General features: G+C 36.9%; 2 protein-coding genes across 3 annotated transcripts in view; one reads left to right on the top strand and one right to left on the bottom strand.

Annotated features, from left to right (window-relative positions):
• ppp1r9bb (protein phosphatase 1, regulatory subunit 9Bb) overlaps nt 1-8,084 on the bottom strand; it is a 34,339-nt gene extending 26,255 nt beyond the window's left edge. For both annotated transcript variants that reach the window (XM_039685460.2, XM_039685461.2), the window contains exon 1: nt 6,281-8,084. In XM_039685460.2, coding sequence (XP_039541394.2) covers nt 6,281-7,681 — 1,401 coding nt within the window. In that variant the 5' untranslated portion in view covers nt 7,682-8,084. The remainder of the gene's footprint in view (nt 1-6,280) is intronic.
• A 1,794-nt stretch (nt 8,085-9,878) lies between these two features.
• The window catches only part of heatr1 (HEAT repeat containing 1), a 43,526-nt gene continuing 28,103 nt past the window's right edge, over nt 9,879-25,301 (top strand). The window contains exons 1-20 of the mRNA XM_089121820.1: nt 9,879-10,005; nt 10,576-10,717; nt 10,945-11,161; nt 12,624-12,765; nt 12,862-12,963; nt 13,044-13,190; nt 14,777-14,988; nt 15,101-15,231; nt 16,280-16,379; nt 16,500-16,604; nt 16,688-16,805; nt 18,550-18,657; nt 18,792-18,887; nt 19,005-19,087; nt 20,414-20,625; nt 20,908-21,029; nt 21,967-22,161; nt 22,512-22,680; nt 23,660-23,808; nt 24,119-24,311. Of these exons, the coding sequence (XP_088977946.1) occupies nt 10,576-10,717; nt 10,945-11,161; nt 12,624-12,765; nt 12,862-12,963; nt 13,044-13,190; nt 14,777-14,988; nt 15,101-15,231; nt 16,280-16,379; nt 16,500-16,604; nt 16,688-16,805; nt 18,550-18,657; nt 18,792-18,887; nt 19,005-19,087; nt 20,414-20,625; nt 20,908-21,029; nt 21,967-22,161; nt 22,512-22,680; nt 23,660-23,808; nt 24,119-24,311 (2,743 nt within the window). The 5' untranslated portion in view covers nt 9,879-10,005. The remainder of the gene's footprint in view (nt 10,006-10,575; nt 10,718-10,944; nt 11,162-12,623; nt 12,766-12,861; nt 12,964-13,043; nt 13,191-14,776; nt 14,989-15,100; nt 15,232-16,279; nt 16,380-16,499; nt 16,605-16,687; nt 16,806-18,549; nt 18,658-18,791; nt 18,888-19,004; nt 19,088-20,413; nt 20,626-20,907; nt 21,030-21,966; nt 22,162-22,511; nt 22,681-23,659; nt 23,809-24,118; nt 24,312-25,301) is intronic.

The raw sequence follows: 25,301 nt of genomic DNA, 5'->3' as shown, positions 1-25,301 counted from the left end.
ACTGTTTTTATGAAGAGATAAATAATTTAACAAATCATTTAATAAACTTTAATGGGAACCTCTCTCACCAAGTTTATATCTAAGTTACATATGAAGAGTTCAGATGCAAAAGCCTCTAAGTGCCATTTGAAATTTTCTTCTAGAATGATCATTTTTATCAAACTTGTATATTTAAGTTCAGTGATTTCACTTAAATGGCAATGATAATTACCTATTAATTGTTATTTAAGTGAAATTACTGAACTTAAATATACAAGTTTGATAAAAATCATCATTAAAGAAGAAAATTTCAAATGGCATTTAGAGGCTTTTGCATCTAAACTCTTCATATACAGTAGCTTGCATATTAATAACTGGCATATATTGATTCTGAACCACAGGGTAAGGTGTCAAAGATACAAATATTTTATTACACAGTTTAAGTGATGAAACACTGACTGTGTGTTTTGAAAAAGAGAGAAAAACAGAGAGAGATTAAAGTTTAAGTGTTAATGAAAAATGTTGGAAGTTTAAGCGTTTGGACAACTGACGGTGACAAAAATGCTATTTATAAGCACTGCCAAGCCACAGAGAGAAAAAGAAACAGGGAATTGAGTGATAGAAAGAAAGAGAGGAGAAAAATGGGACTAAAATCAGAGTGAGTGACTTGGAAAATTAAGGTAATATATAAGAATAATACTAGATGAACTTGACAGAATATGTTCATCTCAAATGAATATGGGTTGAAGAAGGACACCGAGAGGAGAAGAAGTGAGCAACTGAAAGAGGGGCAGAGAGAGAGAGAGGGAGGGAAGGAAGAAAATGAGAACAAAGCGGTTAGTGTGAGATCTGCCTCTTAGGTCAGCCTCAACTCTCCAGCCTAAAGAGAGGGAGAGAGAGAGAGAGAGAGGTTTAATAAAGACCCAACACCCTAGCCAGCACAACAGGCCTTGTGTTTGACGGAGAGCTGTTAAATTCATTTAGGGAGAAAACTTTGTCCTAAATTCGGTCCACAAATAAGAAAGGGGGTGAAAATGGGACAGAAGGAGAGAGAGAGAGGCAGAGAGAGTGACACGGCCACTTACTGACCAACACAAAAGCAGCCACAGCTTGGCAGCGACTGAATACTGTCTCTTTGGCCTGCGGCCTATGTGATCTCACACACAGTTGGAAACACTGTGCAAAGACTCCAGATTGAGAACCGATTACTTAAAAAGAGTTTTTATTTATTTAAATGCTTCTGGTTTTGCACAAAAATTCTGGTGCAAAGTAAATGCTCTGCTTTTTGACAGTGACACTGCCATAGCACGCGGGTAGGAGGGTACCCCGGGTGAACCGCTAATATTTGATGTAACAATTGGTATAATATTTACGTTGTCGTTTGCAGTGCGCAAGCGGGTCGGGAATCAATAGGCACAGGTTGCCAAGACTATTTCGATTGTTACCATCCACAGATAGGCAACCACTTTTAAATGAGAGTTAGTTGACACAGATGTGCAAAAGGGACCATCAAGATAAAGTGTAACCACTTAACCAATAATGTGAGCAAAAACAAATGAGATAAAAACACATGTCTTTGATATAATTTAACGTGACTCAAGTTTTTAACGGGACTCATATCACATCAGAGTTCTCCACATAACAAGTGCAATGTTGTACCAGGTTGAGCTACCGATCAGGTTTACTACTTCACAAAAGCCATACACATAAAGGGGAATATGTGATGCAACCAATAATGTATTCGTTTACAAATCATGTACTATATAAGTCTTGAGGTCATATCATAGTGTTATACAAGGAACACAGTATTAATCAATAATCTTACCCTGTAATCCCAATTTGTGTGAAAAGGAACAAAAGTTGTAGTGCTGGAAGGTGGCCCTCCAGGAGCAGGATTCAACTACTGTAGGGCAGGGGTAGGCAAGTTCGGTCCAGGAGAGCCGCTGTCCTGCAGAGATTAGCTCCAACCCTAATCAAACACCCCTGAATCAATGTCTTCAGGATTACTAGGACTATAGGCAGGTGAAGGTTTTTTTCACGGTTGGAGCCAAACTCCGCAGGACAGTGGCTCTCTAGGATAAAACTTGCCAACCTTTGGACTAGGGTTACCAGAAATACCCATTTTCCGGGGTCAGTCACATTTTTTGGTGTCTTACTTGTGCTGTCCCCAGAAATGCCCCTGTTTTACAGCATGTTCAAAACACTCTACAAATACACTATACATCTACATTAATCCAGATACATTTGAAAATGGCATTTTCATTTTAAAACACTCTCCGTCTACACTAGCATTTTCAGGCGTTTCAGTGTGGATGAGAAACTTTTGAAAAACACCTGAAAACGCTAAATTCACCTTACTGTGCATGCATAAAACCTCACAAAAGCTCACTGAGATGATACAGATGGAAAAATAAATAATAAAGTTATCACACAATTCTGTAACGTATTAGTGTGGACATGGTCTTTAAAAAATGACAGACCAACATAGCCTGCTAATAGCAGCTACAGAACCACATACCAGCAGTTTCAGAACAGCAGCCACAGAACCGAAGAGGGACGGCGCATTTTAACATGGATTTTGGTTGCATCGATATCAACAATATTTAATGACAATACTTTTAAATAGGAGTATTATGATGTACAGTCAGTGAGCATTATTTATTATTCATCTTTAATGTTAATGGATATACCAACACAATAGTTCATTGTTAGTTCAACGTTATAGCCTACAACTTTTTAATTTTGAAAATGGATTATTGAATGTGTAACTGAATTTGTGTTTCCCATTTGACTGTACAGGTGATAATATTATTTCCTTCATGTTTGTGTTGTTACGAATAGCACTTAAAGACAGATGTCAAATACTGTAATCATATTAAATTCAAAATAAACATTTTAAACAAGTGAAATGCATTTCTCTTTATGAAAACCAATGACAATTAATTAATAAAATATAACTAAAATAATCATTTTAATGTATAATTAGCTTGAGCATTTAAAAACTTTATACAACAATCAACGTAAAACACAAAAACGGTTGAATTTTAAGCCAATTGTATCATGGCATTTCTGCAGAAAGATCTCAGTCATACCTGAAAAGGAAATTATTATGATTAATATTAATATCTTTAATTTGACAAAAGCAAAAAAATTGCTTATATTCTTTAATAATAAATACAAAGTAAGTTCAGTAAGTTCTTCACAAAGCGGCAGCCCTTTTAAAACACCCAATACTAAAAGTAATCGAACTGACCACAGGATAAAATATTATATAAAATATTGAACTACCTAATGTCTCAATGCACATGACATTAAAATAATAATGAACATAAACAACTGACCTGCACCATATTACCGTTGCAGATTCATTTCGACGTTGTATCTATTGAAATTTGAATCATGAACTGTTCCGAGTATAACGTCCATCTCTTAAATGACAGTAGTTATGGCGTAAACACAGATACATGAATCTTATATACTTGAATCTTTAAAAAAAAAAAATGTATTTCAATTTCTTTTCTTTTTTTTACAGGATACTACATGATCATTGTGAGTTTGGTTTCTTAAAAAGAGCATCAGCATTTGTTTAAAACGAGCTGCTGTTTCTCTGTGGGTTTCTCCTATCTATCAGATCCACCAGAAATATCTACCCCTCACTTTCTTCTATTCATAGGTCAGCTATTTTTACTTCATGCACGTCACATCCGATGGATTTCGCAGAAAATCCGACCCGGAGACTTCACATAGAAATAGGAATTCTGGCCTTCAGAGGTGATAGCAAAACCTGACAAGTGGATCATTGTAATGTGTGATTGCAACCCCTTCACACACAGGCAATAAAAAAGCATTCATTTTAGAAGAAACGTTTCATATAGCACCTTTAAAGACTTTTTGTATTACGTCACAAGAATTTATCTAATCTAGTTATTACACGTTAATAACTATTTTTTGGTGTAGGTCTATTGTTTAATGTTAACTTCAAATAATATAAATAGTAATTTAAAAATGTGGTAGCCCTAAGTACTGAAGTGCACGCACACTGTCAAACGGCAAGACTGAGAGAGCTACATGGAAAAAAATATGCACCAAACAAGCCACTTTGAAATTTTAATGTTTTCATGAATACAAAAGTTGGGTGACCCTCGCCCTAGACTTAAAAAAGTTAGATGACCCTCCCCTCAACAAAGAATAAAAAGACATGACCCTCCTCTATTTTCCTCCGGTGGTCCTTTCCATAAAACGGTTCGACAAAAAGATGTATAATTGTAGCTACTGAATGAGCACTTAATGTACTGTACATCAAATATTATACCCGGAAGTCTATACAATGCTGAATAAAGTCGTAATTTTTGTTATTTTTGGACAAAAGTGTATTTTTGATGCTTCAAAACATCTAAATAACCCACTGATGTCACATGGACTACTTTGATGATGTCTTTATTTTCTTTCAGGACAAGGACAGTATAGCGTACATACATTTTTAATGGAGGGATTGAAATCTCTTAGACTAAATCTAAAATATCTTAAACTGTGTTTAATATCGTAAACTACGGAGATTAACGGAGGTCTTTCGGGCTTGGGACGACATGAGGATGAGTCATTAATGACATAATTTTCATTTTTGGGTGAAGTAGCCCTTTAAACCTTAATGTTATGAAGTGACGAGAATTTTTTTTTTGATAAATTAACATTTTAATTCAAATTAACATGCAATTAGGAGAATGAAAATATTGAACAGTTAGCACTAAAGTATATAAAGCATATGTTTTTTTCATAATAAGCATTCTAACTATGCTAAAGTGTAGTTCTTTTCTCAGACTTTTGATGTTATCTGTGAGTCTTTTTAAACAGCCAATAGCAAACAGTTTGATTCAGCTTGCTGTATAAAGACAGAGTATCCAAAGATGACCTATGATTTTCTTCTTGCAATTGTTAGTCGGTGCGGGTTGTATAGTTTTGGGGGAGTGACATTCTTAATTCACAAGAGAATTTTATTGGACCCAGGGTCCTGAAAGGATCTTCTGGTAAATGTTGGTTCAGTTTCATGTTCAAAGAGATAGACAGAACTACATCCTGATCACAAGCAGAGCAGCTGGGCTGATCAGACACATTGTCTGAGGTATGTTTGCTACCTCAGCCACTGATGTCAGGTCAGCATTTGTCCTGGATAAATGTCACCCCTAATCAAAAAGACGAAGCCCTTGGGAAAGAATAGATGCCAAAACAAACCGACTGACAGTCTGGATTATGTTATATTCTATTCAACTTATTCAGTCTGTACCAGTCTACAGCCCCAAAGCGTAGCAACTAGACCAAAGCTTCTACAAGAACCAATACGTAACAGACTGAATTATATAATGTATGTCGTTCATTCATTCACTCACTCAGTCCAACACATAGTACACTAGTCCCCAGGCAACCATTTTAAGTGATCCAGACCCATCTCATTCACTTTAATGAGTTCATTTGATTACAGATTAATCAAATACTTTTTCAAAGTATAGCCTACCTTTTAATGTGCATAAAAAATCTTCTACCTGAAAACATGGTCAGTTTTGTAATTTCTTGTTAAATATTAGTGTCTAATATAGTACAAAATATACTGTACATAATCGGAAAATATTCCCCTCCATCATAACTCTCAAATATTCTTTATAATTCAAATGCGCCAAGGGTGTTTGGTGTCAGTGACGCAGCAGATGATACAGCAGATGATTTTCTGTAAATTATTTAAATTTTGATCTGTTCTTCACATAAATCGATCAAGTGTCTCCATGAGACCTGCACTGTTTATTTTTTGAGCTTGACCAGTGATTCCTCTTAACATTTTCAATCCGAAGGCCTCCTTTTAATGTCAAGCACAATGTTTTTGGCCCACAAGGCTATTTTATATATTTCTGCCGTAATCATGCCAAAGTAGTTTTTTTTTATTAACAGAAACTGGAAGTAATGATATATTAAAGATATTCATTCATTTTTTCATTTTGTGATTCCAGTTTTAAGAACTGTGTGCTTTTCAATATAAGCTTTGTGTTTTTTAACATTTTAATTGGTTATATATATATATATATGACCAATAATTTATTCATTTCATTTTAATAATATCAATTAATTTATTTAAATGCTTTTATATTATCCTGAGGCCCCTTTGGAAGTTAGCCTTGGTGCCCTGGTTGAGAAAGGGCAGATTAGATGTTCTGCAAAATATCTCCATACTTCCTACTGGTTTGGAATCTTATGAAGGTGCGTAAATGATGACAGAATTTAAAATGTGGTGAAATTGTTCTTTGTATAAACTCACCTTGATGGGCGCAATGCTGAATTTAATTTTCCGGCTCGGGGGCGGATCCTCCTCCATAGGTAATCCAGTAATCTCAGAGCAGCTTGACTCTGGCTCGTATACGTCATCTTCATCCTCCTCATCCTCAAGCTGGCTACCACCAGAGTCTTCTCCCACTGCGCTGTAGGCACTGATATCCACCAAATCAGCCGTAGAGTAATCCTCCTTCAGAGTACCATCATCATCCTCCTTCTTACTGACCCCCACTGATGGACGAGCGTGTCCATCTTCGCCCTTCCGTCCAGTGCTGGTGATGCCAGACTCCATAGCGTCTCTCTCCAGGGCCTCTCCATTGGAAGTAACTCCCACATTTCCCGAACTATTGACATCAGCAGAAATAAGAGTACCTTTAGCCTCGGTGGCATTGGCCTGTCCTGGCTTACACTTATCTAGAGCCTTGGACTCATTGGCACTAGATTCATCCTTCTCCCCTGTCGTTTTCTCCTCCAAGGACTCCTTATCCAAACATGTGAGACTGTCCTGAAGCTCAGATGCTCCATTAATGCTGCTCAACCTCCCATCTTGTTCTGCCTGGTGTTGGTTCACCCCATCCTCCTTGTTTGCCCCCGAAGGAATGGCGCGTACCCGTTTGGTGATGATTTTGGAGTTGAGGGCACCGACCCGGCCGGTGACCCCGCGCAGAGGCAGAGGCAGCGGGGGCGTGTTGGACAGTCGGTGCAGGTTGTTCCGCAGCTCAGCGGCCCGCTCGAACACGGCGCTGAGCTGGCTGACGGTGGGCGACACAGCCTCGACGGTCCCGCCGATCGCGTCCAGGCTATCCAACGACTCCGTGCTGCCGTTAAAGCGCGCGACCACGTCCAAACGCGACGCATCTTGAAAGCCCGCGGCGCGTTCTTTTTTCAGTAATACGCGATTGGAAGCCGCCTGCTTCTCCTGCAGCTGCTGCTGCTCAAAGATCTTCCTCGTCTCCTGCAGCTTGGAGTACCTGGGCGACGCGTCCGTTTTGCTGTCGAAGCGGTTGACGCGCTCGGAGACGCTGGATCCCAGTTTGAGCAGTGCGCTGTGATCCACGTTCTCGTTCAGGCTGCCAGCTCGCGGGAGCGTGAGACGCACCGCTTTGCTGTCGCCGTTCGTCTTTTGCGGGTCTTCAGCCTCGGTGGGTGAGGATGCGCCCATCTGCATGAACATGTTCTTGATGCGGTGCACGTTCGAGCCGTACGTGCGACCGCGGCTGGTGGGCTTCGGCTTGCCATCCTGAGCGTCGCCGTTGTTTAAGATATCGTTCGCCGGCTTCAGCGCGTGAATACCCGCTGCCTCGTACGCGTTGCGGTGAGGAGAGGCGCTGCGGAGCGCGGTGGTGCTCGCTGGCTTGGAGGAGGATGAGGATTCGGTCTTCATCATGGTCTGTTAGGCTTCTCCGAGGCGATGCGATAACAGCATCTCTGAGTCGTTGGCCCAGACGTTTTTTTGTCAGGACAAAACTGTCACTGATGAACAATAATGTGCCCTGGAATATGATGAAGAGAACAGTGAATTAATTCCCATGAATGCGCGTAGAGTGTCCGTCAGCGGCATGGCACAAGCACCGCACCATCTTTCCGTCTGTGAGAGAGAAAAAAAACGCTGATTAATGTGTAAATCACACATGCATTCGCAAAACACTAAAGGAGAAACTAGAACAGCGATGAGCCCTGTTTTTTTTCACGACAGATTGTGCATTTATAATCCGGATCGGTTTTGATCTCTTGATTTAGTCAGCTGCAGATCTCTGCCTTTCCCACTGATGCTGCAGCAGCGCAGAGATACCGGGTCATAGAGCGCGTCTTATTTCACACCCTCGCAATAGATTTTTAAGGGGTCACACTTTAATTCCTCATACCGGGGCTCCGTAAAATATAGACCACACTGACACCTAACATTAGGTTTTCAGTTGTGAAGTTTAGTGTTTAGTGCGTAGCTCTACACATTTATTTATTTTTAAGTAGGCTATAGGCTACCAATATAATAAATAAAAAAATAACAAATAAAGGTTTCTCTTTTTGTAGGTAAAATGTTTGTATATGTAGATAGATTAAAATCCCATATTGTTTTGTCAGATTATTATTATTTTTTATTCACTTTTGTATTGCAATCACTGATTCAAAAATCATTGTAAGTGAATGCATAACTGAACAGTCATATGAAAATAGCTAAAACACTTGAATTCTATAGGCTGCTACTACAGCTTACTACACATCTCCACTACAGCTCTACATAGCCTACAGGATGTGCTACAATATTTTCAACATTTTATGAAACATTGATTAGATGTTTGATTATGTTATTATTTTAAAGATGACTGTTAAACTGCTGGAAGTAATTTTGAGTATAAGAAAAATGGTTCTGAACAGTCCCAAATAAATTTTCTTCGGCTTGTAACACCAGAACTCTTTTTGGTGCTTTATAAAACTGTTTTATACGTTTCCATAAAAGAACCATGCTTTGAATGTGCTATGACCTTAATGGTATTAAAAAATAACCTTTTCAACCATATTTATATTCATTAATATTAATATAGCCTAGTACGCCTGTTTACGACTGTAGCCTATATGTTTAGGCATAAATTAATAAAACAATATGGATCATCATAAATCCCATATCTCATTACTTAGCCTACGTTGTGGAGAAGAGATCCTTAACTGAACAGAGCTGCTTAAACATGTTCAGCTAAACTAAAAAGAGAAAAAGATGAAACCAGTTAAACATTTTCAAGTGATAATTTATAGACATTTTAAGAAAGAATTTAGCCTAGTTGAATGTTTAAAGACAGTGTGGTGGCTTCTGTTACAGATGAAAAACAAAAAGGCGGGGAAAAAGAACCCTAAACAACACAAAGAAGAACTATTTCAGCATAAATGGTCCTTCAGGATGAGGTTCTAAATATAACTGTTTATACGTGTTTTATACGTCTAATCTTTTTTTTATATATATATAGTGCAGGATTATCATAATAGCATTAAATGTTTAAATTTGACAATTATATATATATATATATATATTTTCTGTGGTTCTTTAGGCTATAAAAAGAAATATAAATGCTGAATCTATAGTGTGAAAAATATAATAGATGAACGAAAATGCAAACAATGACTTTAAATGTTTGTCTGCACGGCGCCCTCTTATGGACACTAATGAAATTAAAGACACGATACAAAAAAAAGGTATGGAGAGTAAAAAGGAAATAAAAGGAACTAACACAGATAGACTGGACTGACCATATGACTGTCAGGAGGAGCGAACAATTATAAGCACATCTATCATATATAATGCAAGAAATGTATCCAAGACGGGCAAAGAGTTGAAGAATCAGCTACGGGAAATAGGTAACTTATTGTAAAAAAAAATAGTATTCTTAGCAGCGTCGTCTTTTAACGGGAATGAAAGCGAGGCTGTGATATGCATATCAATCAGATATAACGTCAGACAGGATTGTTCTGCTTACGAAAAAAAAAGTCTTTTCACCCGACTGAAAGGACGAATTTTATTATTTTAAGTTAAAGTGAGACAGCAGGTGGCAGTAATGCACACTGTCGTAAAACACTAAAGAGATCCGATGCACTAGGTGGCAGTGTAACAACAGAAACTGATTCATGTTCCACCGAAAACAAACCAGAGAGGGAAACGTACACTTGCAGAGGCTGCCAGGCTCACACACGTGGATACTGCTGTAATAACTGCAACCGAAGGTATGAGAATATATTTACTGCGACGACTACTAAACACATAAACTGGATCAAAACATTTGATATTTTAGGCGAGAATAACTTTTCCATTTGTCGCTATAGCGCTTAAGTGCTTTAGCAGGCCAAACTAGTTATCACAGGTCATTTTAATTGTAATTCTTCGTCTGATTTGTTGTAACGTTATCAATATAAGGTACGATTTTTGGTCCACCACATATGCGCCAAATCTCATATACAGCCTGTTAAGAATAAGTCCATTGTCCAAGTCCCTTTTCTCCGGTCAAAATAAATTAAAATGATTTCAGATTGTTTATTCGCAAATCGCAATTGTATTATATAGTAAGTTAATGAAAAATCCAATGATAATCACAATGTAAATTATACTAAAAAGGCGAGGTTAAATCTCAACAATAAATAATATTGCGATGCAAATAAGTTCTTTCTGTAGAATATCACTTATTTTGAGGTGAAAATGACCTTTAATACAATATAACATTAAGATTTACCCACTGAAATTGCAGAATGGTTGGTTACATTGTGTAAAAAAAAACTTAAGTCATTTTATCATCACAGATGACATCATTAGCACATCAGTTGAAGCGGCTGGCCTTGCCCCAGAATGACTCGAATCTGCTCAGTCGAAGAGAGGTGGCCTCTGTGCTCTTTAACCCTAAAGATGCTGCTACCATGGACCGCAGCACCTTCTATGCACTGGGTGAGTTACTGGTCTTACCAGGGCTTTTTCTTGTTTTTCCTCCAACCCTCTACGGACACACTGAAGCTTGGTCGGGAGCACAAATTTATTAATCAAATGAAAATATGCTGCATAGTCTTCTAAACCTAACCGTAACCCATTTAGTTACCTTTTTATTCACAAGAACTCTCCTAGGTAAGTAGTACACTGTTGATATGTCTGTTTTCACAATTGATGTTTCTGAACAGGCTGCACAGGACTCGAGGAGCTGATGGGTATTGATCCAGCATTCAGTGAGTTTCAGGAGACTCTGTTTAGTCAAGCCTCTCTGACTTTAGAGCGCAGCATTCAGTCCAAAGAGGTCAACAAGAAACTGGACAAGAGCATCTCACTCTTTCTTACTCGACTGTCACCTTACTTTCTGCTCAAGCCTGCTCTGAAATGCATTGAATGGCTGATACACAGGTAAATTCAGTAGATTTGCCATTGTCACACTTACGAGTTTGCAGACTATTGTGTTATGCCTGGTCTTAGAATAAGCCAGGATTAGGCTTTAGTTTAATTAGGACCTGTGCCTTAAAGGATTAGTTCACTTTTGAAAAAACTTTTGCTGATAATTTACTCACCCCCATGTCATCCAAGATGTCCATGTCTTTCTTTCCTTAGCCGAAAAGAAATTTAGGTTTTTGATGAAAACATTCCAGGATTTTTCTCCATATAATGGACTTCAATGGGAACTGGATGGTTCAAGGTCCAAAAGACGGTTAATAACTGTTTCAGATGCAGCTTCAAATGTCTTTAAACGATATCAGACGATGAATAAGGGTCTTATCATGCGAAACGATCGGTTATTTCAAAACTTATTCCAAAAATGTAACTTTTCTAAGGACAAATGCTAGCCTTGCTCTATTCTGTGAGGCGCGTTTGCAACGTCACGTAATACGTAATTACGTTCAAAAGGTCATGGGCGACGTAGCCGAAAGTACAGAGTCAGAGTGTTTACAAGTTGAACGCATAGGTTGAACGTGCAAACTAACTCAAACGCCGTTTACAAAAAAAGGAATTGAAAGGAAAAACAACGATGTCGGACGATTTTGATTCTGTACTTCCGGCTACGTCGCCCGTGACCTTTTGAACGTTATTACGTGACGTTACAAACGCGCCTCAGAGAATATAGCAAGGCTAGCATTTGTCCTTAGAAAAGTTACATTTTTGGAATAAGTTTTGAAATAACCGATCGTTTCGCATGATAAGACCCTTATTCATCGTCTGGTGTCGTTTAAAGACATTTGAAGCTGCATCTGAAACTGTTATTAACTGTCTTTTGGACCTTGAACCATCCGGTTCCCATTGAAGTCCATTATATGGAGAAAAATCCTGGAATGTTTTCATCAAAAACCTAAATTTCTTTTCGACTGAGGAAAGAAAGACATGGACATCTTGGATGACATGGGGGTGAGTAAATTATCAGCAAAAGTTTTTTCAAAAGTGAACTAATCCTTTAAAAAAAACATTACTGATGATGTGCATCTTGATACAAAACAATGGCACTGACATATGCATTTGTAGGCTGACATTCAGTTAATACAGCTCAAACATGCATTATAGTCTAGGACTAGGCTTAAGCCTTGTTTGTGAAACTGGGGGTTTGAGTGTGATAAACTTGTTAGTGGCAAAATTGTGCTGTTTTAGGGATTTTCTTGATTTAAAGTGTGTAATTTATTGGATTTTGAAATGCTGCTGAATATACAAAGACAGCTGTAAGTAAACCATTTGTAGACTGACTTCCTGAAAACCATTGGTTTGGTCATTATTTTTTGCAATATCGTTTTGAGAACTAGTAGCATATCGATCATAGACCTTTTATAATGTAATATTGTAGCGTGGAAAAATCTTGACCTTGATGGAAAATTGAACTTGATTTCAGATTCCACATTCAGCTGTACAACATGGACAGCCTGATTGCTTGTGTTTTACCGTATCATGAGACTAAAGTGTTTGTACGAGTGATCCAGCTTTTAAAGATAGAGGATCCAACCCACAAATGGCACTGGCTGCATGGACTTCAGGTAAATCATATCAATTCGTATATGTTGTCAGGGTAAAGAAAGATTTACTTTCATTTTTGCTTTGTCTCTTCTAACTACCCTGTGCTTTATCTATAGAAACCCGGTGTTCCTCTGGCCCGAGGAACTCTGCTCACACACTGCTATAAGGATTTAGGCTTCATGGATTTTATTTGTTCTATGGTCACAAATTCAGTAAGGGTAAGAAACCTGTCTATGCTGGGATAAAGTCTGCCAATCCAGTAATTCTGCTCTGGTTAATGCTTTGAATCATATTGTAGGCGTACTCTGGATTACTCCGGGATGGGAACTGTCCACAACTGCGTGTGATTTTCTCCTTCTATGCATCTACCATCGTTTCTGCACTTGATGCAGTGGAGAAGATAACTAACTCTATCATTTCCAAGCTGCTTCCATTTGTACAACTGGTAAGACAATAATTCAGTAACATAATGCAGATGTGGTTACATTTATATTGTATATGTGTCTGAGATTTTTGATGGATTATATTTTTGTAATATTGTATAATTATTTTTTATGTAACTTTAAAGGAGAACTCCAGTACAAAATGAACCTGTGGTCTAATAACACATTAGTACCTAGTCTACCGTTTTCTGAGATTTGTTTTCATGATAATTGAATGTAAATGGTAAATGTTAAATGGACTGCATTTATATAGACCATTTCACAAGATGTAAACAACACTGGTCCAGAAACACTTCCTGTTTCAGTTTGTAACCGTTTTCTTTATTTCACATGTAAAGAAAACATCTTAAAGATGTTTGTTTAACTTTTTGATTCAGTTTTAAATGTTCTGTTGGTTGTGTTTTATCCCAGCTTTTATGTAGTGTTAAAAAACTAAAACAGGAAGTGCTTCTGGACCAGTGTTGTTTACATCTTGTGAAATGGTCTATAGCGCCTTCATAGACCTAATGGCCACCAAAGCGCTTTACATTTGCCTCACATTCACCCATTCACACACTCATTCACACACCGAAGAGTTTTATCTCTAAAAACTACCACTAAAGAGGCTCAAAATAGCCCCACACTAACACAGTAACATAACGATGGTCCATACATGCAAACCGAAGCTTCGAGAACTTTGTAAGTGTGCAGACCGTTTAATAAGAAGATACTTTATGAAGACAGTTCACTTCACGTATACAGACAGGAGCCATCTTAAAAAATAGTCTCGATAAGTCAAACCACGAACGTCGTGCTGAGTGATCTGAACTGTATGAACGGCGTTCGTGGTTTGACTTATCGAGTCTATTTTTTAAGATGGCTCCTGTCTGTATACGTAAAGTGAACTGTCTTTATAAAATATCTTCTTATTAAACGGTCTGTACACTTACAAAGTTCTCAATGCTTCGTTTTGCATGTATGGACCCTCATTATGTAACTGCGTTAGTGTGGGGCTATTTTGAGCCTTGTTAGTAGTATAACTAGCGATTTCTTTTTACTTAGTAAATGCCCCCATTACTAGCATTATATGCTAAACAGTTTTTAGAGATAAAACTCTTTACATTCGACTACATTCATGAAAACAAATCTCAGAGAACGGTTGACTATGTATCGATGTTTTATTAGACCAAAGTTTCATTGTTCGCCGGAGTTCTCCTTTAAGTAGTCTGCATAAGAAATATTGTCTTAAACTAAATTAGTCAATCGAATTGGAGAGTTCTCATGACTCTAATAATGGGTATATTGCCAGATTCCATTAGTATCGGAGTGATGATGTTGATGTAAACAGTCAATAACTGTTCCCAGTGTCCATGTCAAGCAGTGGGGGCAATGTATTACCCATATACATAATACAATTTAATGATAGCAAATGCAATGTACTCAACATTACTTAATTGTAGTTATATAATATATTTGTCTTCCACATTTTAAAGGTCAATAATATCACCAAATGGGATGGAAAAAAATAAATATGATAGGACTATTGTTCCAAGAAAGGATGTAAGCAACTGAACCTAAATCATGTTCTGCTCTTTCCCTACATAACCAGGGGCTGAAATCTAACTTTTTAGACTACACTGCTGCCACTTACATGATCGTGTGTCAGATGGCTGTGAAGGTAGTGATGGAGGATCAGCTGGTGGACACTCTGACCTTGCTGTTGTGCAAGTCTCTAGGTCAAATGCCACAGCTGACCAGAGAGGGTTTGAGCTGCGTTATCATCCTCTTGCAGAACCAGAAAGAAGGTGTAGTTGGTCCAAAGTAAGTTTTAGTAATTTGTACTCTACTTTGTCTTTGAATAGGACTAGTCGGGTATATTTCTCTCACCATTATCTGCATCTAATATTCTTATTTTTTGTCTTTTTCCCATTAGGGCATTTGGGTTCCTGTCTGCTACCCCTACCCTGGTGTCCACACTCCAAACTATAGCTACAGTCCATGACATCAGTCCCTTACTGCGATACCTCCTTCCCCATCTCATACAGTCTGTGATGACGCAAGATGGTTGGTTTTTATCTTTGCTCTGTGTGAACCATGAAATCAAAATTCATAAATTATGGAATATGTGTATATTTATGCAAGCAAGGGATAATATACAGCTAGCTGTGCATTAAAAGATTTTAATGCACAATGTGGATGGAAAGAATTATATTCAGAATTAGCTGTTATTGATGTTTGCTGGGCAATATTTGAATTGGAAGGGTGAAAATTGTGGCTGTTTTATTAGCATACTTTCAACATAAAATCAGACAGAGATAAAGCAGTGTGGTAAAATTACATTCATTCACAGAATGTGTGAAGTATTGCATTTATTATATTAAATTATATATTTTTTAACTCACCCATTAAAGTTCAGCATAATTAGGCAAGGCAAGTTTTATTTATATAGCATGTTTCATACTCTATGGCAATTCAAAGTGCTTTACCGAAAGGAATTAAAATAATCGCAAAATGAAAGCAAGGAAAATTAAACCAGTTAAAAGAGATATATGATAGTTATAAAACGAATTTAAAGTAAAAGAAGATGCATAGATAAATTAATTAAGGGTGTGGTCCCTTGAGTGACCGGTGTATTGCTGCTGTTGTCACTAGTAGCCATTTGTCTGCTGTCTGTTAGTTGTCACCTCAGCTAATCCCGCCCATTTTGGTTTATCCGGGAGTGATGCGCTACCAACACGGCGACGACTGGCTCCACCCACTTTGGGCTTCAAAAATGCTCTTTAGAAACCTGTGGGTGACGTGACTCTATGGTCCAGACTGATAATCATTTAAAAAATATGGCCAAAAGTTGTGTAATGTATTTTAGCCTTTACTTCAAGTGTCATTAAACATGCAAAGTACTCATAATAAAGTATGAATGTTCAAACTTTTGATTGGTAGTATCAAGGGAACTAATACCTGGACCCATTATACTGTACATAATACCTACATTTAGTCATTTAGCAGACCCTTTTATCCAAAGCGACTTTATTTTATTTTTTAAATACTTAATAATCATAGTAAAATCGCTGCTATCACATGATTAATTGGTTTATTTTTTGTTTCCCTCTAGATGAGCAGCAGATTGAAGGTTTGTCTCAAAGTACTGGACTATTAGAATCAGTGCTTCAGAATCTTCAACTGTCCAGCAACTTGGAGAACACTGCAGCCAAGTAAGCAGAGTTTAATTTAGCCTCGATTATAAGTTAAACTCTCTTTACTCTGGACATTATGCATGATTCATGGTCTGCTTTATTAAATCTTTATTCTTTTACATTTACTGCTTTGAACAGGCTGCTTATTGAGGAGTATGTTTCCTGCGGCAGTGAGCTTCCCTCAGATAGGATTTCAACTCTTAATCAGAGAATTCAATCTACTGTACGACTGTTTGAATCCAGGTACTTCTGCACTTTTGTGGTTTAGTAAAATGTTATCAAATCATAAGGAGTGTTTTGTTTATTTGAATGTTTTTTACTCGTAGGTATCCATGTGCGTTGGATGTGGCACTGGAAAACCGTGTCAAAAATGTGATCTCTGACGATGAAAAAAGTCTGCTTCATCAGTTCATCTCTCTTACTATGAGCTGTGGAAAATATCAGGTAGGCAACCACACTGTGTGCTTTTTTTTTTTTTTTTTTTTTGCAAACAGTCTTTACAATTTTATGGATTATTTGTGACTTCCAGAATAGTCAGCTGACCTTTATCACAAAATACATTCTGACAGCATAATCGGAACCCTGATGTGAAACTGATATTAGTTAATATGTGACACAGATACATATTAAATCAGTTGCCTGTGGTAACAATCAATTATACAGAAAATATGCAGAATGCTGTCATTGACCAATCAGAAGTATTCAAACTAAAAAGGAATACAGAGTGCTGTGTAATAAGAGATATTAATGTTTAAAAAAACAAATTTATTTAGAAATTTTTTATGATTTTCGCACAAACAAAAAGAGACTGTACACCTTAAACAGCATTAAAACACACTGTAAATGCAAACATGATATAATATTATATATAATACCAATAGATAAATCAATAAAACAACTTCCTCATTTTAATGATTAAATCTTACAAGTAGGGATGTAAGGATTCACTCAACTCACGATGCGATACGATTCACGATACCGGTTTCACGATACGATTTTTAAAACAAATGAGATTTAAGACAAATTATGAATGAAAAAGTGTCTCTTTTATTATTTCTCAGACAAAATGTTGCACATTTCTTTTCCATTTTGAAATATATTTGTCAAATAATAAAACTACATTGAAAAAAAAAAATTCCCTTCAAGGTTGTTTCAACTCGGTGTTTCTGTCTGTCTGGTCAAGAGGCTGGACACTGGTACCTTCGCACACTAAGTAAAAGACTGTAAAATTAGTACCACATTGACAGGCATTTACATTGTAATAAAGGAAAGCTTTTAATTTTGTCATAATTTGTATCATAGAAAGAGTTAAAAAAAAGTTATTTAACAAAATATGCCATAACCATCAACAAATTATTTTAAAAACTAAATAAATCCATGTACACGACATTGAGAGAAAGAGATGGTAAAATAAATACAACACATGGTTGCCATGGAAACACTGACGCAACTTGTGATCTCCGTAGCTCTCACACTTGTCATATTAATGACTTTTACGTGAAAACAGAGGTGATGTGCATCTCACGGTGGTGATTATTATTAGTCTACGAAGAGTCAAAATGCCGCCACAGCTCCGATTTGAATGAGTCTACATCTACGCTTGCCGTCGCCATGTGTTTGACACCGCGTGCAGTCTATGGCACACACTGGCACGGCGCGAGCGGAGCAAACCAAGCGTTTTCAGTTCATTATTATGAGTGCTCACACAAACTCAAGTTCCTTAGGAATGAAGTGAATACACTCGCTATGTTTGCGCCAGTGTGTGCTCGCTGCTATTGTGTAATGCGAGGTTCACAACTTCACAGTAATGCTCCTGCTGTTTAAAACGTGTATCGCGATTCGTTTAACATTTCAACCGACTTGAATCGTCACACATATTTATTGATTTTTCTACCGGTTGAGAGTGAATCGTTACATCCCTACTTACAAGTGTTGAGTACTTTTCATATGATGAGCTCCAGTGATTTAAATTTCTTACGTTTGTCAAATGTTCCATCTGGGTTTAGTTTATAATTACCTTTTAAAGATGGTCTTTCTCCATTTTTCTGATCTGCAATGGTATTCTGTTCTTTTTTTAATCTGCTCTCAAATTTCCAATCAGTTATAGAATGCCGTTAACAATCTTGAATCATTTAAGTGAACCTTTAATAAAAGTTAAACAAGACTTAAAGATGTTGTTTATATGCAGATCCTGCCAGAGTCGGACACCTCTCTGATGCTCAGCCTGAATCATCCACTACCCTCTGTGAGAAATATGGCGGTAGACTACCTGATGAAAATCCTCACCTCACAACATGTGTGTATCTTTTGTATTCTCTTTTGACGTTAGCTTACCATTTTCACCTTGTTTTTCTCATATCATCCCATTGAAATCCAAGAGATGCACATTAATAAAGTTCATCTTTTTGTCTGTGTATCTTTATGGAGCAGAATGGCTTTAATGAGGCATTTTTGAAAGATTCATTGCTGGAGAGAGTGAAAGATGAAGCGTCAGAGGTTGTGCTGTCTGCACTTAAAGCATTGCAAGTAAGATGACCACGTCTTAAATGCCTTCTTTTTATTATATATATATATAATTTATAAATTTCAATTTGTCTTTTTGTACAATCTAAATGTTAATTGTCAGTTATGGTTGCTTGACAGCTTCACGTGGGACTTGTTGATCCAGAGGAGACTGTTTCCTGTTTGATTTCACTTCTTCATCGCATCAAACCATCTCCAGAGTGGTTAGTTAACTGATTTATTTATATATATATATATATATATATATATATATACATCTTCTTTAAATCTGAAACTATAGGTTTTCAATTTTTGGGGGTCAATCTGGGGTGAACTTTTTTTTTTTTGCATCTTTATGATAAAGTAAGTTTTAACTAGGGCTGGGCGATAAAACGATAACGATAATTATCGCGATATAATTTTCCTCGATAAAACGAGATCAAGAGGTCGATAATTGTTCGATAATGTTTATGCGTCAAAAGTGGAACGAAACTCATTTAACCGCGCGCGCCACACGGAGCATTTATCCGCTCGGGTCAAAGTCCAAATGGCAGCGCACTGAGTGCAGCGCGAGCTCACGCAGACGCGCCTCTGATCGTTTTGCTCACGAGATCCAGTGAGAAGCACTTGAGTTCAGCGAAGAACACAAATGTCAAGTTTAAACCAGTTTAAAGGCAGATGAAACACCGCTGACAAAAAGGAGAAACACTGCGTGCAACGATACAGTCAGAATCTGAATTGATACTGAATCCATGGATTTACTGTAAGGTTAGCCTGGTAATATTAACTGCACCATGAAATGTGGGATATACATATTGTATAATATTATTAATGTAGACAATGTATTATGACTAATGGAATATAAGTACAGTATTTAATAATGTATTTAACTGTTAGGCTATTGTTTTTCATACAAAAAATACAGAAACCATAAAGTTATGCCATTATAGTGAGGAGCTAAGGCTATAACTGGTTTTATCTGTGGTTATCATGATCTAAAAATGCATGATACTGGATGACCAATGGTTAATTTGAATACAACTCAAACAGTCAGAATATTACTTTTTACCACATAAAAATATGGTTGTTGCATAGGAAAAAAAAACAACAACAAAAAAACAGATGTTACTGTTTTTGTTAATGAACATAAATTGAAAGAGTAGTTTAAAAACACAATTAACACTCTGGTTTATACAACTTTCACTTAGTTACAAAAATCTGCCTTTAAACTTAAAAAAATAAATATTTGACATGTATCGTGATAATTATCGATATCGACTGATATAAAAAAAATTATCGTGATAATTTTTTTGGGCCATATCGCCCAGCCCTAGTTTTAACCACTTTTATTCAGTGTATACGTGGCAAAATAAAAGTAGATTTTAAATGTCCTTATTTTATATTTTTACACTTTACATCAATACAACATAGAATTATTTTTTATATTATGATGCATCAATCCATATATTCATGTACACTCGTAATGATAATGTTTCCACACTAAATAAGATACTTTAGTAAGTTGCTTTATCTGGTCTTGTTTTCTGCAGGGGTTCAGTGATAAAAGAGGCAGTGCAAGTTCTTGATGACCCACGTATTATTGAGGGCAACCCAGATCTTAAGGCACAGATTATTTGGGAGCTCCTGCCATTTCTGGTGTTGACCAATGCTGCACCCGAGAGTATGGAGCTGCAGATGACATCATCGGTTGCTGAAACCACTCTGCTCTCCAAGCATCCTCTTACTCAGGATTGGGCCAAAGGTAAATTTCACAGGCTAGGGGGAAAAAAATGAAATTTGCCTTTATTTTTTGCCGAAATTTATTCGAAGAAATGTCCAATAGATATCACCTTACATTCACAAGGTTTAACTTCCATATGTGACTTATGTCTGAGTTAAGATTGAATGTACAGCATGAAATAATGTTTTATTATTGGTTAATATTATCTTTCCTGCGCACACTGGCTTTTTTATTAGAGACAGAAATGTATTCAATTTTAGCTAAATCAGTACTGATTCATTTCTTCTTTTTCTTTCTTTCTAGTCCTGAAGGATGTTCTGGTCAAAACATCTCCGTCAGATGTGTTGGAGGTGGCTAACCAAATGCTCACAACAACTCTGGTCAAGAACTTGGCCAACATGGATCATGCAACCAAGCGAAACACTGTAAGCATCCTGTGCAAGCTTAAGGGAATCATTTACCCATTAATTAACATTCTCTCATCATTTACTTACCCTTGTTTCATTCCAAAACTGGATTTTTTTTTTTTTTCAAAATACTTGCACCTGAAGAAAGACTTTTTGCGGGTGTGTCTGTGACTCTTTGGCTACGTCCACATTAAACCGGATACATTTGAAAACAGGGTTTTCGTTCAAAAACGCTCTCTGTCCACACTAGCGTTTTCAGCCGTTTTTCGACGTTTCAGTGTGGATGAGAAACTTCTAAATTCACTTTACTGCGCATGCGTGAAACTTCACAAAAGCTCACTGAGATAATAATGTTATCGCACAATAACAGGATAATTTTATTTAGCAAAATATCTCAACATCACTGATGCGCCCAGGTCGCATTCAGTCACCCTATGTTTGGTCTATAACGCAACTGCTCTCCTGTTTTGCCGCAGGACAGCAAATGTAAGTACATTATCTGTCATCTTTGTAGTGCTATGAAGAATAGCACATATTAAGTAACCTAGAAAGTAACATATTTTAGCAATAGTGTAAAAATGAATAACACAACAGGCACAATACCGATAAACATGAATATCTATTGGTACTACATGGATCACATGACTAAACTTACGTCATCGTTTTGAAATACCTCCGGTTTCACTGTCCACACTACAACGCGAAAACGGCGTTTTCAAATTTATCCACTTTGGGGAGCGTTTTCCAAACGATATGTTTTTGTTGACTTAAAACGGCGTCTCAGTGTGGACGGAAGGCCAAAACGGAGAGAAAAATATACCTTTTCAAACGAAAAAGTATTAGTGTGGACATGGCCTTAAAGAGCTTCACAAACCTGTCCAAGTTGTTTCCATTCAAATCTCTTAATACAGAACCAAGATTGTCTTAGCTGTGTTTCCTCGTGTGTATTTTGCAGCTGGAGAATATGTGTGATATCTTGAGCCGTCAGGGCAGCGGTGTGCGGGACAGAGCCGTATTTGTGGTGTTCAGTTCAGCTCTGCTACAGAGTCTGCAGACCATGACGGAGAGTCAACACCTCCACACAGCACAGTGCGTGTACAAGCTACTGGAGCCATTACTGATACAGGTCTACACAATCCAACCTCAACAGGTCAGAGTGCAAATGCAGGAACAAATGTCCTAAAACTACTATTTGCCAATTTCAAGAAGGTCTTGACTAGGGATTCATGATGTTCATCGTGACTTTTTGATGTTAAAAATGATCGATATTGCTCCGATTAGACCAACCTCTTGTTGTTTTTATTGGCACCATGTACTTCGTGTTGACTTGTGCCGATAATTTAAATCTAAATTTGACCCATACAGTTAGTTACTTGTATATTGTGAATTATATTTGGACTTTTTGACATATCTACAAATGTTATTTAGTTAAAATTACACAATTGTATTTAAGTCCTATGTTAATTTTCTCTTTTTTTCTCTCTCTCTCTTTAATATTAGCCTTCTAATGAGGAGGTGTATGAGTGTCTTCCAGTCTTTGTGGTATTGGGTGAGTTTCTGCAGAAAATGAGCTCTGGTCTCAATGCAGAGAGAGAACAAGGCCTCCTTCTGCTGTCATTCCTGCGGCTTTTCATCGATGCACTTAAATGTCCGGATTCCTCATTTAAAGGTAAAGGACTGCTTATTTAGTTGTGAACTGTGACTCGATTGTAATAAATATTACACAAGTCTTCATTTGTGGCAACTTACGGTTTATGTAAACTGAAAGAAGTAAAATTTAAATCCTTTTATAAAAGTATTTTTTGTTTATCTATATCTTTATCACGAGTGTTTACTCCAAGGAGGCAAGGAAGCAATTGCCTCCTCAGAAAACAGGATGATAAAATATTACAAAATAAAATGCTATTTAAAAAGTGAATAAAAAAAGTCTAAATTGACTGTCCAATAGTGAAATATCCAGTTTAAAGGATTAGTTCACTTTTGAAAAAAACTTTTGCTGATAATTTACTCACCCCCATGTCATCCAAGATGTCCATGTCTTTCTTTCCTCAGTCGAAAAGAAATTTAGGTTTTTGATGAAAACATTCCAGGATTTTTCTCCATATAATGGACTTCAATGGGAACCGGATGGTTCAAGTATCAAAAGACGGTTAATAACTGTTTCAGATGCAGCTTCAAATGTCTTTAAACGACATCAGACGATGAATAAGGGTCTTATCATGCGAAACGATCGGTTATTTCAAAACTTATTCCAAAAATGTAACTTTTATAAGGACAAATGCTAGCCTTGCTATATTCTCTGAGGCGCGTTTGTAACGTCACGTAATACGTAATTACGTTCAAAAGGTCACGGGCGACGTAGCCGGACCTTTTTCTAATTTCAGAACATCAATGTACACAAAGTTTTCACTACCGTTCAATTGTTCAGCTAATAATAATAATGCTAATATTCTTTTGCTGAATAAAAAATAATAATTTCTTTTGCAAAAAAAAAAAATGAAAAGTAAAAATAACGCTCAGTTCACTTCAAATATTTGATGTTCTAAAAATGAATTGGTCCAGATTTTGTCTAATAAAGATTTCTGTTGCTAAAAATTGCATTTCTATGTAGCAAAAATGAAGTTTGTTAGCATGGTTGTGTTTTTTAGATGAGCCATGGTGGAACCCAGAGAAAATGGATACTAATGCCTGCTGTTACCTGCATCTCATGTGCCGTCTCTTTGACGTGGTTATATCAGGAGCTAGTCAAGGGCCCTTGGCTCACGGCTTCAGGAGCCTAATGCAACCTCTGATACAGGTACTGTATTCTTCACACAGTTACTGTTTGACAGACAACTAGCCTATATACTTCCTCTTCCTCTCTAGAAGGAATAACATGCTGTTAAATTTGCATTTGAAACTGATGTATATGAGGAACATTACTAGTTTGCATAAATGTGCAGTTCTTGGACATGATTTTCTATCTTGCCATGCTAGAATTATTCCAGATACTGCCATTGTTACAGTGCGGAAATGCTTGATTTTAATATTTATTTTCTAGTGTGTTTGATTTAAAACAATGGCATTGGCAAGATGGCTAATTTCTCTCTGGTTTTGTCATTTTGCAGGTGCACCTGAATGAGCCGATAACAATGTTTAAGTTTCTCTCTCTCTTGTGGGGCTACAACGGGAATTTGGGTGATCAGTTGGATTGTCGAGTTAGTGCCATACTGCAAACTCAGGTTCTTTATGTGGGAAAAACTTTGCTTTGCAACCAACCACAAAAAACCCTTAACTCGCTGGCATCAGGTTCCTCACCAGGTATGTCAATATGGTTTCTCTTAAAAATAGGGTTAGTTACATATGTTGTACATCCACACTGGCCTGTCAATTATTTAAACGTTTTTAAAAGAAAATTCTAGATTTCTCAAACTGCGTTGAAAACACACTGGAAATGCAAACATGGTATCAAAATTGATTCATTTGATTTGCACTGTTTATGTAGACAACAGTTGTTTAATTGTTCCTCTATGATGCATTATAATGACTTTGTGTAATAAGGCTGGGAGATAAATTAAAATAATTGTGAATGCAGTAGACTAGTTTCGAGCCCTTTCATTTTCTTGAAGATATTTTTATTCATTTCCATGAATTGTTTCTGTTTGTTTCAATTAATCTGTTCAAAACACTCATCGAATTTCCTTCAACATATTTATTTACTTTAAATAGTTTAGGAAAAATATTCCCGGGTTCCCGCGGGTCCTTAAAAAGTCTTAAAATGTCTTAAATTAGATATTTAAAATTTAAGGCCATTAAAAGTCTTATAAAGTCTTATTTTTAGGTATGAAAGGTCTTAAATTTTAGATGACACTTCGACTCAGTCATATCTTAATGTTTTCCAAATTAAAACCATCTAATTTGTGTACGTACTAATTTTTATCTTTGTGGATTTGCTTGTTCACGTGACAATTCGCGTCACATTCGCGGCAGAATAACGTCCGTCTCCTGTATGCGAGACAGGAGAGGAGGAGAGAAGAAAGTTAGCAAATGTCAGTTAAGTCGTAAGTTAATTCTTTATGTGCGTAGAGGTGTGCGATGTGTATTGTCTATTATGATACTCTATTCTTTTAACGATGGACGAGGCACTGTGAGTGTGAGCTGACATCGCATTTGTCTCTTGTGTTTTCACGGCGTGATGTGTGCAGTTATAGCCATAGACATGTATTTATTATGGTTATAGGTATGTCCCCAAATTAGTTTTTGCCTTATATTTATATCATGTTGTTATATTAGAATATCACATCAGTAAGA

The sequence above is a fragment of the Pimephales promelas genome, chromosome 17 (assembly GCF_988280905.1).
Source record: "Pimephales promelas chromosome 17, fPimPro1.hap1.1, whole genome shotgun sequence".
Classification (NCBI taxonomy): Eukaryota; Metazoa; Chordata; class Actinopteri; order Cypriniformes; family Leuciscidae; genus Pimephales; species Pimephales promelas.
Note: the sequence above shows the minus strand (reverse complement) of the source record. Positions and strands in the feature narration are given on the sequence as shown.